This window comes from Micrasema longulum, unplaced genomic scaffold, assembly GCF_059751315.1.
Source record: "Micrasema longulum isolate JH-2025_06_02 unplaced genomic scaffold, ASM5975131v1 h1tg000024l, whole genome shotgun sequence".
Taxonomy (NCBI): Eukaryota; Metazoa; Arthropoda; class Insecta; order Trichoptera; family Brachycentridae; genus Micrasema; species Micrasema longulum.
In genome coordinates this window covers 353,021-371,538 of record NW_028277232.1, presented here as the reverse complement: position 1 = coordinate 371,538, position 18,518 = coordinate 353,021, and the positions used below count along the sequence as shown (strand labels likewise).

The 18,518-nt window shown below is 33.0% G+C and overlaps 1 protein-coding gene across 1 annotated transcript in view; it reads left to right on the top strand.

The window, feature by feature from the left end:
* Positions 1–16,677, top strand: part of LOC148285552 (uncharacterized) — a 58,250-nt gene extending 41,573 nt beyond the window's left edge. Inside the window, exons 4-5 of the mRNA XM_088243600.1 lie at positions 9,328–9,480; positions 11,189–16,677. Of these exons, the coding sequence (XP_088099726.1) occupies positions 9,328–9,480; positions 11,189–11,671 (636 nt within the window). The 3' untranslated portion in view covers positions 11,672–16,677. The remainder of the gene's footprint in view (positions 1–9,327; positions 9,481–11,188) is intronic.
* Positions 16,678–18,518: the final 1,841 nt, after the last annotated feature.

Here is an 18,518-nt window from a genome sequence, read left to right as displayed (position 1 = left end):
CTACACTATGAAGAGCGGGAAGGGGATGGGAAAGAAAGACGAAGGAGAAAGAAACAACTCAAACATGTAGATAGTGACATTTAAATTTTGATTTAAATGTTAATAAAGAAGCGGCGTCTCTAATAATAGTGGATATATTGTTCTACAATCGAGCAGCTACTACTGTGAAAGAGGAGGCAAAAAAATTAGAGCGGTGAATGGGTATTAAAAGGGTTCCTTCGTTGCTAGAATGAAAATATAGTCCATGTTGTCATGAGGTTGGAAGAGGTCTCTCAGATAAACAGCCGAAGTGGGATTATTCAAAAGATTGTGAAGAAGTTATAGAATGTGAATGCTTTTTCAATGCCAAAGATTATGCATTTTATTGGGTATTTAGTCTACTCAGAGTAATAATTCGCTCCCGTTTATAGATATGCCTTTTCGCTCTATTGCATAGGACAAAAGCGTTCTAAATTTTTGGTTTAGCCATAAACCTGTAACCGGCGGTTTCAGTTTGCGCTTGCCATTATCGACATTTTCTCGAGATTTTTTGTCCGTATGGCGACTCTATAAGCCGGTGGCGTATTATCACTCTGAGGTCTCATATAACATCAATATTTTTTTTTTTAATTTATGCCAATTCTGAGACTATTGTACACTTATCGTCTTAATTTATAATGTTTACACTGTTGTTCGATATGAAAAATTACATTAACTACTAATTTAATAGTATTTGTAGCCTAGTATTTTTAAAATATAAACTCCATACATTTCATTTTAAATTAATTTACAATATACACTTTTCGCAAAGTTTAGCATAATTCTTTTTTTATGTAATAAAGGTGAAATTGAAAATATACAAATTCTTCAAAATAAGGCGATGTTGATTAGGTACAATCAAAATACATAAATTTAATTTTAAAATTATTTACAATATACACTTTCCGCATAGTTTGACATAATTCTTTTTATGTGGAATGAATGGTAAATTAAAAATTAACACATTCTTCAAAATAAGGCGATGAGGATTAGGTATACTCAAAAATAATATTAATTCCAATGTAGAATGAATGCACAAAGAATAAATAAATCAAAGAAATAGTTTTATATTTTCCGTATTTCTTTTCTAAGATATGGCCTTTGATTTGTTTCTAGTTATATATTGTTAGATCCTCTTGTTGCATGGTCATGAAATAACTCATTATTTTATAGTTTATTTTGGATACGTCTCGCCACTATTTATTTAATAATGCCGTTAATTTCAATAACAAAGTTGAATCATCTTTTTAATTTAAATTCATCTACAACATTTTTATATTATTTTTATCGCTTTGTATTATTTGGAGTCTTAAAATCTCCCTCATTGCTGAAATATAAAATATTGTGGCAATAAACAACTATAACACTCTTAATTTTGCATTTACGTTTTATGCATAGGGGTTTAAAGGTCTGGTTTGTTCCTTACCTTTCAAGTTCCTTTTGAGTAAATACAATTTTTTTTAAAGTATCATGCCTCTCACTCATTAGCAGTTGGTTAGACGGCCAATTGTGAAACTGGCGTTGCGGGTTCGATTCTCGCCAGAAAGAAAAAAACTCAAGAAAGATTTGGTTCTCATTTGGTTTGGGTGTTGTGGTGTATTTTTCATTACCTCCTTCCATATACCCTCTATCCCATTTGCTGACAAGTCTCAAGCCTTAAAATAGAGGCTCAGCGGTTATTCTTTTTTTAAAAAAAACGGAATTATTGAGTTAGCAGAAGCGTAAAATAAAGGAATTAACTCCATAAAAGTTGTACAGAAAGCAGTAAAATTCACATTTTTAAAAAGTTGATTTTTCTCAACACAGACATTTATTTTTTTATTTAATATTTCAAACGCAGACAACATTAATTAACAGAATATTTATTGATTTATTCGAGAAAATTGTCAAAATTTATCATTATTGTAAAATTACGAATATGTTTATCTATGTATTATTATTTTATTAAATTTATTTATTTTTATTTACATTGATAACACTACAGAATATTCAAATCATTCTCAATACATTGCAAAATAAACATAACAGATTGATTAAATAGGAAAGAGAAAAAAAAGTAATGTAAAATTAATATAAATATTACAATTTGAAAATTGCCTTCCTAAGAGAAATCGTCGACATCCTTGGTGATACGATTGGTCTACCTACCGGCATAACCATTGACAGGTTGGTTACGCATCTTGGTAGGTAGAACAAGTGACTATCTCTTCCAAAAAAACCAAATGAATATCCCTTCTCCTCAACAATGATTGCTTGCCCAGCATTCCTCGTAAGAAGTAATTTGGGAAAATCCACGGGTAATATCCGTACTCCCTGAGATACAGATAATGCAGATTTTTTTCTGCGCCCTCTCCATCATTAAGGAATATGTGGTTTTATTTGGCGACCAAATGATGGAACTAAATCCCAAGCGACTTCTTACCAAGGAAGTTCTCAGAAACTGAATATTTGTCAAAAATTATTGGCATTTCTAAGAACAAATCCAATCATTTGAATAGAGTTACTGCATAATGATATTATACCTTATGATCAAAAATAAACGGCAAAAAAACGCAAAATTCTGATTATCTATCAAACAATCTTGAAATTGTTTGGTTTCTGTGACGATTTCCCTGTTGGACCTGGAGCCTGCCATATCTAAATAGTCAGTTTGTATGTTAAATGAAGAAAACACTTGAAAAATCCCATCCGTGCAAGACCGAAAATCATTTTCTAAAGGTTTAAGTAACTCTCTGTAAGTTTGATTATATTTACTTGAACCTGATGGATCAGAAAAAATATCTTAAACTAACTTAGAAGCATCTGCCTGTCCTGCAGCTGAGTCCCATTTGCGTTGCGTAAATTAATTAGGGCAGGTTTGTGAAATTCAACAGGTTAATGGCCTTTTGCCGCTTTATCCTTTCGGTACTCTCCCCAAATGGAATCTTCGGGTGACCGCCATAAGCTTGTATAGCGCGAATAAAGGAAATCAATGTTTCAAGCCATGATTTATTTATATCCAAAAAATATTTATTTTATCCGCTTTATTTATGAGCTGATACCCACCATGATCTATTTATACTCGAATTTAAACCTAATTAAAATGTTTGAGATACTTTTCTCTAACTCGCCAACACAACCTATCCGTTTTACGATTAATTTTTGTAAGAAAACAATCTGATCCCCAATTGTTCTTCTCTAGAGCTCTTTGCTATCGTAATATATGAGTGCTTTGTCATAAACAATGTATTGGAACTGGTACCTTTGTTAAAAGAAAGAAAAACAGATTATGATACAAAATCGGTCCCTTTTTTCTCAGTATCATTCAGTCAAAATACACTGTCATTTTAAAATGGGGCTAAAAGTACCAAAAAATAAACATAACTGAAATTGGCTTGCTCCCAGTAAAGCAGCAAATTAAATATTATGTAGCAATTTGTATACATAAAATAATTAAGGGGATGAATAAAATGAAAACAATAATAAAATTTAACCAACAATGTCATACATATGAAACAAGGGATAAAAAAAATATAAGATTACTAATGAAGAGAAAAACAGAATCTCAAAACTTATTGTACAAGGGATTGAAGCTGTACAGTGAGTTACCTGAAGAAATAAAGGAGATAGAAAAGATTGAAATATTAAAAATAATTTTTTAATAATACGTTATTGAGAAATTTCTATAAAAAAATTGTAATGTTATTAAAAGTTTATAATAGTTCTTAAGATGTTATGAACTAAGTTAATAAAGCATAAATAAATAAATAACAACAAAAATTTTAATAATTACTTATTGTAAATCAATTAAAATACTATCCCAATTCATCTCGATTCTTGACTAAATCATTGTGTCATTTTAATGAGAAGTTAGTACTATTATTTTACATTTAAAAAACTGTATATTCAAATTAATTAACCTCAAAAAGTAGGATATATACCTATATGTAAGGTTCCATATTAATATCAAAAATTTATATCAATGGTACAACGAAAGAAATGCTTAAAACTAGGTTTTGCGCTGACTTGAAACAACGAACGAGTAACCTTTACTACTAATCGGCTTCCACTGAACGGCCCCTTGGCGAACATGAAGTTACCTTATATTAGTCTATCTGTTCGCGGTTATATGCTGTGGGCATCTTAGTCCCCAAATCATAAGAAAGCGATAACCGAATTATGTTTTATTTTTTTTTAGTTTTTCTTTAAGAAATGTGAATCCTGCCCCAGTATGCGTCGGATATTTCCTGTAGGCATTTATTGTTAACGGCAAATTAGTGAACACGCCAGATTTAAGAAGGTATTACTAGAAAAAAATCTCACAGGGTAAAATCAAGTGATCTGGAGAGCCAGTTTATGTTATCAAAACGGTATATTTTTTTTTGAGAAAAAATGCTCTAATTGTTTTTTGGAGTAATTAATTAGTTTAAATGCTCTAATGTATTATTGAAATCATAATGTATATAAATGTATATATTTTTTATGGAGTCTTTTTTTAATAAAATTCACAGTGCGGCCTCCGTGTTGTGGTGGTTAAAACACTTGACTCACACACGAAAGGTTCTTGGTTCGATTTAACACAAAAATTAAATGTGATTTTTCTCTAGCCTGGGTATACTGTGTTGTAATTCACCACTGTAATTGGGTATCAAGGTCTGTTGTGGTGCAAAAAATAGTAAAAATAATAACATACATTGACAAAAAACATAAAGTAACAAAACATATTTGCCCCGATAAACTATTAAATCATATCAAAATTTGTTGTAATAGAGAGGAAAAAAAAGAGAAGGCAATATGAAAGTCGAGGCATTTGCAGGGCTTATGACCTGTCATTGACTGGTTTAAGTGGCCAATTTACCCACTGTGTAACATTCATCATTCTGAATTTTGTTTAGAAAACACGTGGGTAACTATTGGACAAATGCTGATATTGGCATGAAATTTTACACAAATGTCAGTGACAGCACTATGAATCTAAAAAAATATTTTAAATCGAAGAACCCGCGTATTTTAAACTTAAAATGTCTTCTAATTTTTTGATCACAGTAGTATTTATTTTGTTTTTGATGCTTAATTTTTTTTTATTAAGAATAAGAAAAATTCGACAAAGCCGGATAAAAAGGTTTAAAATATTTAAAAAAATAAAGACGAAAAAGAGAGAAAAAAATACAATAAAAAAATGAATTAATGAATTACTCTTTTAAATCTTTAGAAAAAAAATAGTCGGTGCTTATAAATGCAATCAAAATTAGATATAAATGAACATCTGAATGAAAATATTTTTACTTCACTAAAACAACAAAGGTCCCAAATCGAAACCCTGTGGTACGCCTGAGCTTGCAACTATTAGAGCCACATAGCCATTGATAAGTACCAATTGACTTTTGTTTTTTGGTGTAAACGTAACGACATGTTTTTAAATGCTGATAAATATTCTACAATAAAGTTTACAGCTTTAAGTTTTATAGATAATGTTGTGTTGAAAAATGTTGATTTGATACATTATTTAGGTATTACCTTAGACTAAAAATTCTTATTTGATGATCACATAGCTGACATAGAAAATAAATCTCAATTGATTTTTTGATTCATCCAGCCATTCAAAATTATGTGTATACTAAAATTTAATTTTGATTATTTGTATTGCTAGTTTTATTTCCATGGGTATTTTATTTGTGTTTACATGTGTATATAATATGGGTTTTATATGAATGCATTAATTATTACAATAATTTATATTGATATTTTGACTTAAAAAAGTATTTTATTCATGTTTACATGTAATTGACAAAAATAAGTAATGTTTATTATTTTTCATTGTTTGTAGACCAAATAAATAAATAAATTATGCTTTCGACAACTCTTAGCAGTTGATGAACGGTCAAATGTTTGGCCGTGTTGTTCGTCAGGTAGGATGTTTTTGGTCTAGATGTGTTTTGACTGTCTTGCCAACGTTTGAAATTGGTTAGTAGCCCTGTGGTTGTCACAGAATTTTAGGTCTTTTCCCGGTTTAGGGAAAGGGACTACAGTGGAGTCTTTCCAGATTTTTGGGAAGTACTGAAGTACTCTATAAATAGCATAAATGCTATACTATCAAATGTTGGTAATAAGAATATTCGGATACTTGTTGCAATTGCAGTCCGTTTTATTTTGCAGGCTCTCACTATTCTTCTTAAAACAGTTTTTTCTTACGTGTCTTCTCTCATCAGCTAGCACTGATTAAATAACATTTGCAGGATACGAAGTCAGTTTTTTTTAAATAACTGGGTTATAATAATTACACATTCCCTTTCTCTGGACAAATAACGAGATAAAACGATTGATTTATACAAACGCTGCGCACCATAGATGTTTGATGGCTTTACTTTTATGTTCATCCACGTGGATGTATGAACTTTAATAATAAAAGTCGCGGATGGATAACTATAATATACATACATACAGCTTATGAATCCTGTTTGCGCTTGAAGGCCACCTTTAGAGCCAAATTTTTTTTAGGGGTTCTTTCCGACAGACTTAATTGCAATACGTTAAAAGTGTTATATACTTAGAGTATATATATCTTAGAGTCCGTACTATTCCAAAGTATGTAAAATTTTTTGAAAAGGGGGCGTGGTCGTTTGTTTAGTGAAGACGTTTTTCGTTTCCAGATGTTTATAAAACAGGGAAATGCACGACTTAGGTGATTTTTTGCAGAGATTTGTAGGAAGTACAATAAAAACGTTTATTTTAATTTAGTAACAAGTTTACTAAAAACATTTTTAAAACATTAAAGTAAGCAATAATAAACATTATAAATGACATTGTTGGGTACATAAATTAATTTTTTAAACAAATATGCATTTACATATAATAAACAAGTAAAACTGCAAGAAAGTAAATTTATTGATTTTGAAAATTAGCCGATTTGTTAAAATATTGGCTTACTCTGACGGCAGGTTGTAACTTACATCTTTAAAAACTGGTTAAACGGGGTCTCCTATTTTTCGAATTCGTTGTTTGATTTGCAAACTGAAAACAGTTATCTCTATTAGTTTTTTTATTTAAACTTGTATCTTTGTATAGAGTGAAGATACCACTACTAATTTGGTGATTTGGAGAAATCACGCCGTTTCACTGAAGAGGTAGGCAGATAGGATAGAACACCATATCACTCTGTCTTTGCATGTAGATCTCGCTTCTTCTACATTTATACATCTTCTCATGCACGTACACTGATTTTTCCAACTTTATGGTATATAAATATGAAATAAATGTATAGTTACCCATAGCGAGTTAGCTTTTTGAAAACATGGGGGGGAGGGTAGAGCACCATTTATTACACGTACCAAATAATTTGTTTTTGTCCAAATTAATGGATAGAAAGTAGTTGGAACAGACCCAATAGTTATTTTCAGGGGACAATTGTTCCGCCCTGTCTTATGGATCCATTTATTTCGCCTTATTCCATCTATCGGGAATTCAAAAAAGTAAAACCTTGAATAACTAAATTATGCTTATAAATTTAATGATAAAATGATTACACTAATAAATAACATTTAAGTGAATACGTAATATTTTAAGGTAATGCACAGCCCTGGCATTCTTAATTATAAGAGCCGCCCAAAAAGTGGTCATAAAAATACCATTTAAAATTGGCGCAGATGTATTGTCATCTCTTTTAGTTACATTCAATAAACGACAATTTCATATTCTTTCAGTGATACAAAAAGAGAAAAAAATATTTCTAGATGTCGGTTGACTCGGTAAAAGGTCATCGAGTTTGCATGTTTTGAACATTTTTATATATATTTGGATTGAAACGTTTGAAAAAAATGATTTAAATCACATAAATCCAATGTATAAGGTATTTGAATTACACAGAAACAAATGCTATAATAATTGCTCAAATGATAGTACAAAAATAGTGGTGCTTTTTTGTTGAAACTACCAAAAACGTATTAATTTGAAAATGTATAATATTTGATAATTACCTGTGATATCTGAAGCGTTTTCTCCCTTTTCCAGTTCTATTTGAACATCCTTTCATGGCACAAGTCGGCATAATGAATTTTGATGTAATTAGCACTAAATACGTTAAGCAATCATCAAAATACCGACAGAGCGTTTGACAGTCAATACTGGCCGCGGACTTAAACAAAGAGCATCGTAAAATTCTAAAATCGACTACAAAACAAAAAATGAGGGCCGTACACACAGATTTTTTTGGTCTCCCTTTCCCTCATTTAGAACATATTGTAAAAAATGAGTCCGCTATAACCGGCAACATGCATTGGATTGGTAAAATGTTTTGTTATTTATTTTATTTAATTTTTTTTTTTTTTTTTTTTTTTATTATTTTTTTTTTAAATTATTTTATTTGGGATTTTTACAGCTATTACATAAACAAAGAATAATTAGAAAAATCTTAACAATACTAAAGCCAATAAAAAAAATAAAAAAATATCCCTCTATATATGTATATACTCTAAGTAATAAAATAAATAAATGCCCAAAGTTGATAGATTCACACGGTGCATTAAGTATAGATGATCAGTGCTCAATTCATTCTTATTAGTGACTTCAGGTACCTTGCATTCTATTGAGGTGAATAAAACTATAGGCAGCTTTTCGCATCCATGTAACGGTTTTCTTATTTTTCCCGTGAAGCTTCTGAGCCTAATTGTAGTCCCATCTAAATTTGCAAAAATGTGACAATGTGTAAAAAAACAAAAAAATAACAATATTAATAAATAAGTGGGTTCAGAGAATGGGTTATTTATCAAAGCCATTATATTATATTTTTTTTTAATTTCATGCACTTTTAAATTGCAGAAAAACAGTATTTTCATATCAGAAATCATCTTACCAAAACATAGCTTTTAAAAAAAAAATCTAAGCTTCAACCCCCTCGCGGCAAACCTTACCCTTAATAAATATATTGTATTTGATTTTTACTTTATTCAACGTACTCAAAGGGCCATTTTGATAATTTTAATATATTTTTCTCCGTACTATGTATGTATAGAGATCCACTCTACTATGTGTGTATAGATACCTCACCCTTTGTTCTCATATTTTTTTTACGAGTTCTAGTTATTAAAAATTGTCGTTCGATATTTTAATTCGTTGTTAAGTTTCAACAGTTTGGTAGCCGCAACATTTCCTAAAATGAATTAAGAACCAAAAATTTCAAGAAACCTCCTGGAATATATTCCAGTTGCTTAAAATTCATTATTTAGTCAAAAGGTTGTTCCTGTAGGTGCGTGCTTTTATTTTTGGCGGTAGTTTGCGATCCCCATTAACATTTTCATAAATTGTGGGCTAAAATAAAGAAATGTTTATTTTCAGAACGGTTGGCAGTCGAGTGGAGGCCGCTCGGGTTACCCCGTCAGACCCGTGGCCCTACAGGGGGGCTTTCCCCCGCCGCCACCGCTGGTGTATCCGCACCGGGATCCCCTTCGGGGCATAGTGGCCATGCAAGGCGCTTCGTTACCAGATAAGGTATTATTCTTATACTTAAAGGGGGGGGTTAACGCTATGCAAGCTTCTGACGTCACTGTGACCTGTGAAAATCTATTGTGACGGGTCCCCGTGAATAGTTCTCGCCCTCCAAGCCCGGGTCTATAAAGAGCCTGGCTACTGTGTGGAAGGCGAGTTTTTATTTTGCTAAATCTCCCCCTCTAAGCCCAAATCCGAAATCTAGGACTATTAGGTAGGGGGCGAGTTTTTTAACATCCTCAGGCTTAGAAGTTTTGGACAGCTTCATTCTAGCAAAGTGTTTGTTCAATCTGCAGTGCCCTGGGTGGGCTCTTGTGAAAACCCTCACTTGATTTCGGCTGAGTTTCATTAGGTCGAAAGCAAACCTTCGCGAGTACCTTTATCAGTTCCTTCGCACGGTACTGACCGGATACTTTTTGCCAGAGCATCACGCTCTGCTTCCTGACCCATGATCTAAGTTTATTACGAGGAGCACATTTAAGCAACCAACAGTCGCGGCTAGCTCAGCTCCAGATATGTTTTACTAATATTATTCTTATAGAAAAACAGCTACTCATAAGAGAACGCCCTAAACGTGATCAACTCTGCCTATTACCATTCTCGTTTCCACTGAATTCAAATATTGGAATCCATTAAACGTATTCCATGCATTCAAAATAATATTTAAATTCAGTGGCATGAGTCAATGACAAGTAATTCAATACGCATGTTGCAAGCACGCAATATATGTTTTTTCAATTCTTGGGTAATTGCCTTGTGCGCCTTCATTCTCTAAATCGTGATAAGATGACGCTATTCAGAAAACTCCCTCGACGTCGTGTATAATGAAATATATATATATTGATTGAATTGGCATTCTCTTTGTAACATTTCATGATGGATTCTAATAAAACAAAAACTTTTTTATGAGTATAACACGTTTAATTTAATTATACTAACAGAAAGAAACTGTAGTTTCGGGAGAGCACTTCTCCCGTTGACGTTGATACAAAACTCATCATCACCCGTCGATGAAAGACGTGCTCTCCCGGAACTAAAGGTAATAAAATACATTTATTTGTGCAACAGTCAAAATAACTTTTTTATACATAATTTTAAAAACATTTTTTTTTTCGTGTATATCTTTTTTTGCACTACAACAGGCCAGGAGACTCGATTTTCTATAAATACATACGTTACATAAAGGTTAATAAAGATTTTTTATTATAATCATTATTATGAATGGTCTTAGTTCAAATATAGAAAGATTTTCGTCTGGGGGAAAATGTTCTTACAATGCATGCACCTAGTTCAAAGTTCATAAATTTATAGTTAAGGAAAGTTAAGGTGCCGTAATAAATTTATAATAAGTTACATTTTTTCTAAGTATTATTTATTATTAAAATTCCATAAATAATTTTTGTCAATAAAAAAGGTTCGGTACCAATCATATTTTTGGGAATACAAAATTTTTTTACTTCCTGGTGTGTCATATGCCAAACAAAACAACGGATAAAAGATGACACGCATCAACTTTGTGTAGATATACATAATGTCAAAATATACATGAGCAAATTAGTTTCGTCCACAGACGATAAGACGCATCGGACCATAAGACGCACTCCAATTTTTGGTTCAATTTTCAGAGTAAAAAAGTGCGTCTTATGGTCCAAAAAATGGTACTTAATGGATTTAAACATCATTTTACAGTGATATGTACATTGTGTTTCAGATCTCTTCGGCGTGCAACTGGGAACCATACCACAGGGAAACAGACGACAGGAACACCCCTCGCCCCCGCCCCGCCCCTGCCTCCCCCGCCCATCGTCAGCAGCGTCATTCGAGAATCAAGGAAGAGAACAGAATCTTCGTTTCGGAGATGGCGAGGAAATCCAAGTCGCCCAAGAGCTTACCCCGGGAAGAAGTTCCTGCGGAGGCGGTCCCGGCGGTCGCGGCCACGGCCACGGCCGCGCCCGCCCGCGAGGCCGTTCCGCTGCCGGCCTTCCAGCAGGCCTTCGGCTCCACGGAGATCGGCCGCTTCTCGGAGGCCTTCACCAGCGCCGGGGCCATCACGGAAGAGATGGTGAGCAAGGCCATCTCGCAGGGGCTGCTGGCCGAGGGCGGGGCGGCGTGGGATGACTGGCCGGAAGTTCGCGAGCCGGGGGCGGGCGATGACTGGCGGGGCAAGCAGATCAAGTGCGAGGACTCCTACTAAACCGCTCCCTTCGGAGACGACTCCAAACTGAAGTATCTTCAATCAATGACAAATGGTTTTCCATTCAAAAATCGTCATGAAATTATTATATTCTTTTACGCGAAGTCATTACTATTTCCTTTCATTTTTCTGTCAAATCGATGGAATTTTCTGGTCACGTAATTAGTACAAATCGTCGTGATGACAACGACAGATGTGCGAAAGTTGCGGCGTTGACATTCTTCTATTTGATGTTGAGAAGGTTTTATATTCCGGGTTAAATACTATATATATATATATAACTAACCTAAGTATCAAAGGATATACTTGTGTACTTTTCAAGTTGTGAAATAAAGTGTCAAAAACCGCTCTCATGTAAAGTTGAAGAAAATCACATGCGTCGTTGTTCCACTAGAATGACGAAATCTACAAAAATTTTGTTTCTGAACGAAATAGATAAATATCGACCGAGGATGCTGAAATTTACACATCCCTCATATCCGTCAAGAAGATGAGCGGAAAGAGATAGAAAGGGGCTGTCCTACCGAATCGCGGTTTTCATGGTTTATTCTCACATTGGCGACATACTCCCTATGTTATATTTGAGTACGTCCATGTCCGAGTAACCGATAGCGGGACGGGCCGGACGGATCATTCAGATATAATGTTAAAAGAGCATTATGGTATAGTGTACCGTAATGCGCGTACCCTGAAACGATCATTTTCTGAGGCAGTATAGGAGATCGCTGTTCACTGATAATAATATTAAATGAATAAATGTAATTTTCAACTTCGTCAGCCAAGTCGCCACGATGACAGTTTTGCTTGTTGACACATTTTACATCTGTCGGCCTGTCTTCTTATGACCGTCGCCTATCCTATTATTAAAATTTATTCGGTTAATAAAGTAATCCGCGTAGTGACGTTCTTAGCGAAGTATTCGTCGGATGGTAACGGAATGTTTTATAATCATTGTAATAATAAATTATTAAAAACTGTCAAATTAATTTATTACGAACATAAAAAAGCGATACTCGTTAGTGATTTATAAGCGATAGCTCAGAAAAATATCACTGAATAATTAGAAACCGGAAATAAATATATTAATTACTATCGGTAGGTACTTATATCTACGATAATAATCAGTACCCATGTGTAGTGATTGTTACCTTAACTATGTTGTAATTATGACCATTCATATTTTCATTTTTATAGTAAAACTAGGCACGATACTAAATTGAATGTCTCAACCAACCAACAAACAATTACTATAAAATTTTGCTGTCATTTGCATTTACAGGTTTGGTGTCAGAGTTATTACACACTTAAAGTTTTTTTCGTTGGTAAACTTGCAGTTTACTGGACACTTCGGTTTTTGTTTTTAAAATATTGTGAATTCGAGATTGTAATAATATTATCGTGTCCATTACCCAACTTCCAGTTAAAATTGAAAGGGTCGAATTATGGAATAAGGAATTCATGAAGTATCATAAAAGGTTAATAATGTTTTACTTGTGTGTGCCTTCCGATAGTTAAGTGTAATGAAGATCGTTTCATTTGAAGAATACCTTGTCTCGAATGAGGATTATTAAAAAAAACCTTTTCTTACTTAAGGTTCCTGTGTATAATATTCTAAAGAAACACAGGTGGCGAGTATTTAAAAAAATATATGGAAAATCGTAGTTAGATAGACAAATTTATCATAGAATGGGAAGAGATCATTTAACTTCACAATTTAATTACGTTATTAAAATTGGGTCCAAAAAACATTTTTCGATTTTTGTAATTTCGCTTTTCTTAGAAAAAATCACAACTTATTCTGATAATAAATATGAATCGGTTTCAACTGCAATTACTAACGTGGCTATTGGAAACGTAATCGAGAGCTCTTCGGTGAACGAACGCGAACGGTCGGAAGTACTAACTTAACAACCACCTCTGCTCCGTCGATCGAATCCCTCGCCGAAGGACCAGCCGACGAAGGGACCGTGCGCTCTCGAGCTCGGCTAACTTCGGCCAATTTCGCGAGAGGCAGCTTTGTGCTCGCGACTCGCCACTCGTAACACATTCCATTCATTCAAATGCATACAATCTCACTGTATAAATGTATATACCATTTAAATGAACACCAAAACACAATGTCTAAAATCCATATTCAATATTTGAATTATGTATACCTATACCTAAAATTGCACCTATTGTAGTCATGTCAAACGTACCTAGTTTATAACTTTACGACATATTCTTTAAAGTATTTCAGCCAAATGACAAATAGATTTCCCGAATTCCGAATAGAAAACTACTCCACGCAAAGCATAACAAGTGAATGACGTACCTATTCGAAATAGAAAATGGAAGTCAATACATGTACTATTCTTAAGATTTGAATTAAGCGAGTAATGTTATATAGCGTAGTTTTACTAAAATGTACCAATATTATCGTAGGAATCCTAAAGCACTTTCCTTAGTAATAAACCCTCACATACACTTGTAATGTTATATTCGGTACAGATGGTCACTCGTTGAGTCGTTCTGCATACACACTTTGTTTTCCGCTAACGGTGACCAGCGGCCGTCCGGTCCGCGTACAACGGATTGACGCATGTTTTCATGTTACAGAATCGGAGTGCCTTAAGTTTATAGAAAATTATAGATTTATACATATTGGATTAGATTGAGAACACCATTTTTTCTTTAAAATAACTTTAAACATCATTTTATCGTAGTTAAAACTATAATAATTATAAAATAAAGTACGTTAAAGCAACGGTAGAATATTGCATTTCTTATGCGAGCCCCGAGCGTGTATTTTATTCCATTTTTATCATTCTCCACACATGTCATCTAAGTATATAGTCCATAATTCGAACAAATATTGTGTAAAGAAAGTGCATTTCTTAGTGTTTAATAATAAATATATCCTGTATTTGTTATTTTGCCTTAGACATTTAACTTTTATTTTAAAATTATATATTACTGTACGATTTAAATGGTGCCAAACTGAGTTCAACTCGGGTCTATGTTTGTATATTATAAATTTTCTCATCATTTACATATTTCGTTTTAAGCTTCCACTCAATCGCAATCGCGAGTGATTTGTATGAATATTCCATTTAGTTTTTGTATCTCACTGTCCACTCTCAATAACTGTTATTTTTTCAAAAATAAAACATCTGAGATAGTGGGCGTGACGTAATTTTATCGCTAAATTCAGTAAAATTATTTTGTTCAATTTAAAAACGGTTATTTGTTTCAAAGTAGCCTACCCATCGGTCAATTGAAATTTTCAAAATTGTTTGTGTGTGCGTCCTTGTAGGTTTAGATGAAAATATTCATTAGTAAACTGGAGAGATATTTATGAAGTCATTTATTAAAAAAAATGTGTTGTTAGTGTAAACTAAAAGGATATATTTTGTATATACAAACGTTATAGTAATTGTTTTTATTTACGCATTTGAATATAACAATAGTTTTAAGTATTATTATTACTAATCCCTTCCAAATGAATTTTCGTTTAAAATGATAAAAAATGTGATTTAAATATTGAAATTATGATCGTCTTCGAGAGGAAATAAAAGAGCTTCCCATATCTTCTTTATATCGAGTAAGAATCGCGAAATCAAAATCCATTTAAACATTCCACGATATTCACAAAACAAAGTCACGATATATGCATCATACCTATTATTTCATTTAAAACATTTTCTATGTGGCCAAAATCAACATTATGGGTTTTTTAAATAATAAGTTTGTGTAATTTGTATACCGAATGTTTGTTTATTACCCTTATTTGTTTAAATAATCTGCGTTTGTAGCTCGTCTAATATCAAATCATTATTTTTATAAACAATTTAATTGCGTGTATAAACTTATTTGTAATATTTATATTGTATTTTAAAACGGTAAAAGAATGAGATAGTTGTTATCTATTACGACTGCCAACAAAGATAAGACTCCATTCTTAAATTTACATCACGCATCGGGCCAAATCAATAAATAATAATATATTACGTATACATTTAAGAATTTATTCCATTTTGACATACTTTCAAACAAACTGAATCCGGATCTGATCATTAGTTTTTTATTGCACCAATCTGCTGGATTACTCGAACGGTAATAAATAAATATATAGATATATCTGACATTTTTACCGTTCAAATCTTCCAATTCCAATTCATCGTGTTGATAAAATACGTCAGTCTTTATGCGCATTTTATAAGTAAAAAATCAGAATTGTTATCCTTATGAATTGTTTATGCTAGTAACTCTTTATTTATTTATGCACGAAATACTTACAAACAATTTATTTATTTTCAAGTACCCTTTTGTTATTTCCGGGATATATCGTCGTCTTTGGTTACATATTGTTATAAACTGAATATTATTAGGTTACACTTATATCTTTTCCCTCAAATGTGATGAATTACGCATGATATGAGAAAACTAGTCAACATTGTAAAATAATTAGTAAGATCGTAGATATTTTTATAGTAACAACCTTCTCATCCAATCACATTTCCTACATTCTTCGAAAGGTCAGTATCCTGGCCCGTAATTTAATCGCAATTGCAATATCTCACTGCATTATTTTGAAACATCGACCGACCACGGTTTGGCTGTAGAAAATTACAAAATAATCTATTTTTACTCTGCCTTATGTATTTAAAACGTCTATCGTTGAAAAAAAAAATTGCCACAGTGCATTATTTACAATATAATTCGATTGGCAGTCACAAAATCATCTCGGTTATAAAACACCGGAAAATTGTACAAACATTATCTTTACAAATAATGATACAAAAATAATAATATATTACTAACCATTTACATACATAAATATCGTAACATTAGAACCAAATATCAGATTAATTTAGTTTATTGTATATCTATTTGGGAATGCGTATATATCAATAGGAACTGAATGTTTGAATATTTTTATCAAATTACCAAAGCCGATTATTCCATGGAACAAAATTTAGGTTTAAGTAGGAAAATTGTCATCCATTTAAAGCATGATTATATACGGAAGGAATAAAAATTAATTTGGAAAAAAATCAGCCGAGTTTTTACTGTCTGCTAACATTACCCTAAACTTTTAAATACGCATAAATAGGTACCGAACATTCACGGAGACTGGACCGCTGTGCCACCTGCAAACCACGAGCGTGATATCGCATGATTGGCCCATTTCACACCACGGCAATCTACACGTCATGATAAAATACAATGCAGTGGATCAATATTTATTTTTTCACAATTATTTACTTATTTAATTCCTGGCAAACGCATTAACCAGTACACCCCATGAGACCGACCAATCTCCAGCCGATTTCTTTTGGCAGGATTTTTACCTTAGAATACTCGCTAAATTTAAATAATGATTTTGATAAAATGATCATTAAAATCTCTTTTGTTAAGTTTTTCTATATTATTTGAATCGGGTTGTGGTCTCGACAATTCAATTCAATTCAATTCAATTCATTTATTTTAAATATAACATTTACATTACAAACATATATTCAATACGTACATGTTATAAAAAAGAAAAAAAATACACGAAAGAGACGCATGTCAAAGTAGTAAAAGAATCCTGCTCCGGAAAACCCCTTCGGATACATGGAACAGATCAATATCCAGAGCGATGTTGTTCAGCATAGCGGTAGCCCTTTCAACAGGCTCTTCCAACAACCTTCCAAGGCAGGTTGGTCCTGAATATCGGAATATGAAAAAATCTATGCTGACGCTGTTTTAGGTAATTATCAGGAACATACAAACCAATGCTCATCATAATTTCAGAATTATAAGAATTATCGATCATACCGCACAACAATCGATAAAAATGTGTAGTCAAATACACATTCCTTCTAGTCTCTAAACTGTTGTAGCCAAGCATACCCTGGAGAAACTCGGTCGGGTAGAGCCAAGGATAATACCCGCACTCTCTCATGTAGAGATATCTCAGAAACTTTTTTTGGATTTTCTCTATCATAAGAGAGTACTTCAGTTCATGTGGCCCCCAAATCATCGAGCCACTCTCGAGTCTACTTCACACCGAACACTTGGAAACATTAAACGCAAGTTTGTTTCGCCTTCCCCACTCAGATATATTAGATATATCCGCTTGGAGAAGACGAAAATCGTCAGAAGTTGTCACCTTTAAGAACAGTTTTAAGTCATCCGCAAACAACAGAAAACGCGAGTTCAAAATTACATTTTTAATATCATTAATGAAAATTGAGAACAACAATGGACCCAGGTTAGAGCCTTGCGGGACACCCGAGAAAGTATGGAAACACTCTGACGCGAAGAGACCGTAGGAAACGTATTGGTTTCTGTTTTGGAGGTAGCTCGCCATTAATTTTAACATACCATCCGAGAAACCGATCTCATACAGCTTATTTAATAAAACATCATGGTCGACAGTATCAAAGGCCTTGGCGAAGTCATTATATGAACAGTCTACCTGATGTCCTGCATCCAGAGCTTCCATGACGTATTTTGTAAAAACCATTAGATTGGTTTCAACCGAGCGGCCTTTCCTGAACCCATGTTGTTCATCAATAATAAATGGCTCTACTCGGGAAGTGACGATTCTGCATATGATAATTTTAAATACCTTCGCTGGTGCAGAAAGAACAGCTACAGGTCTGTAATTGTTGTGTTGCAGACTCACGAACCAGAGGTCCGAGATTTGAACCCAACTATACCACAACTTGATTTCCATTTTCTAATAGTGAGTTATAAATAACTAATAACTAATAAATAAGTAAACAACTGGTTGAAAACGATCACTAAAATATAAATATTTCAGTGAATTATAAGAACGCTAATATATATTTTTTCTTTGAATAATATATCATTTAAA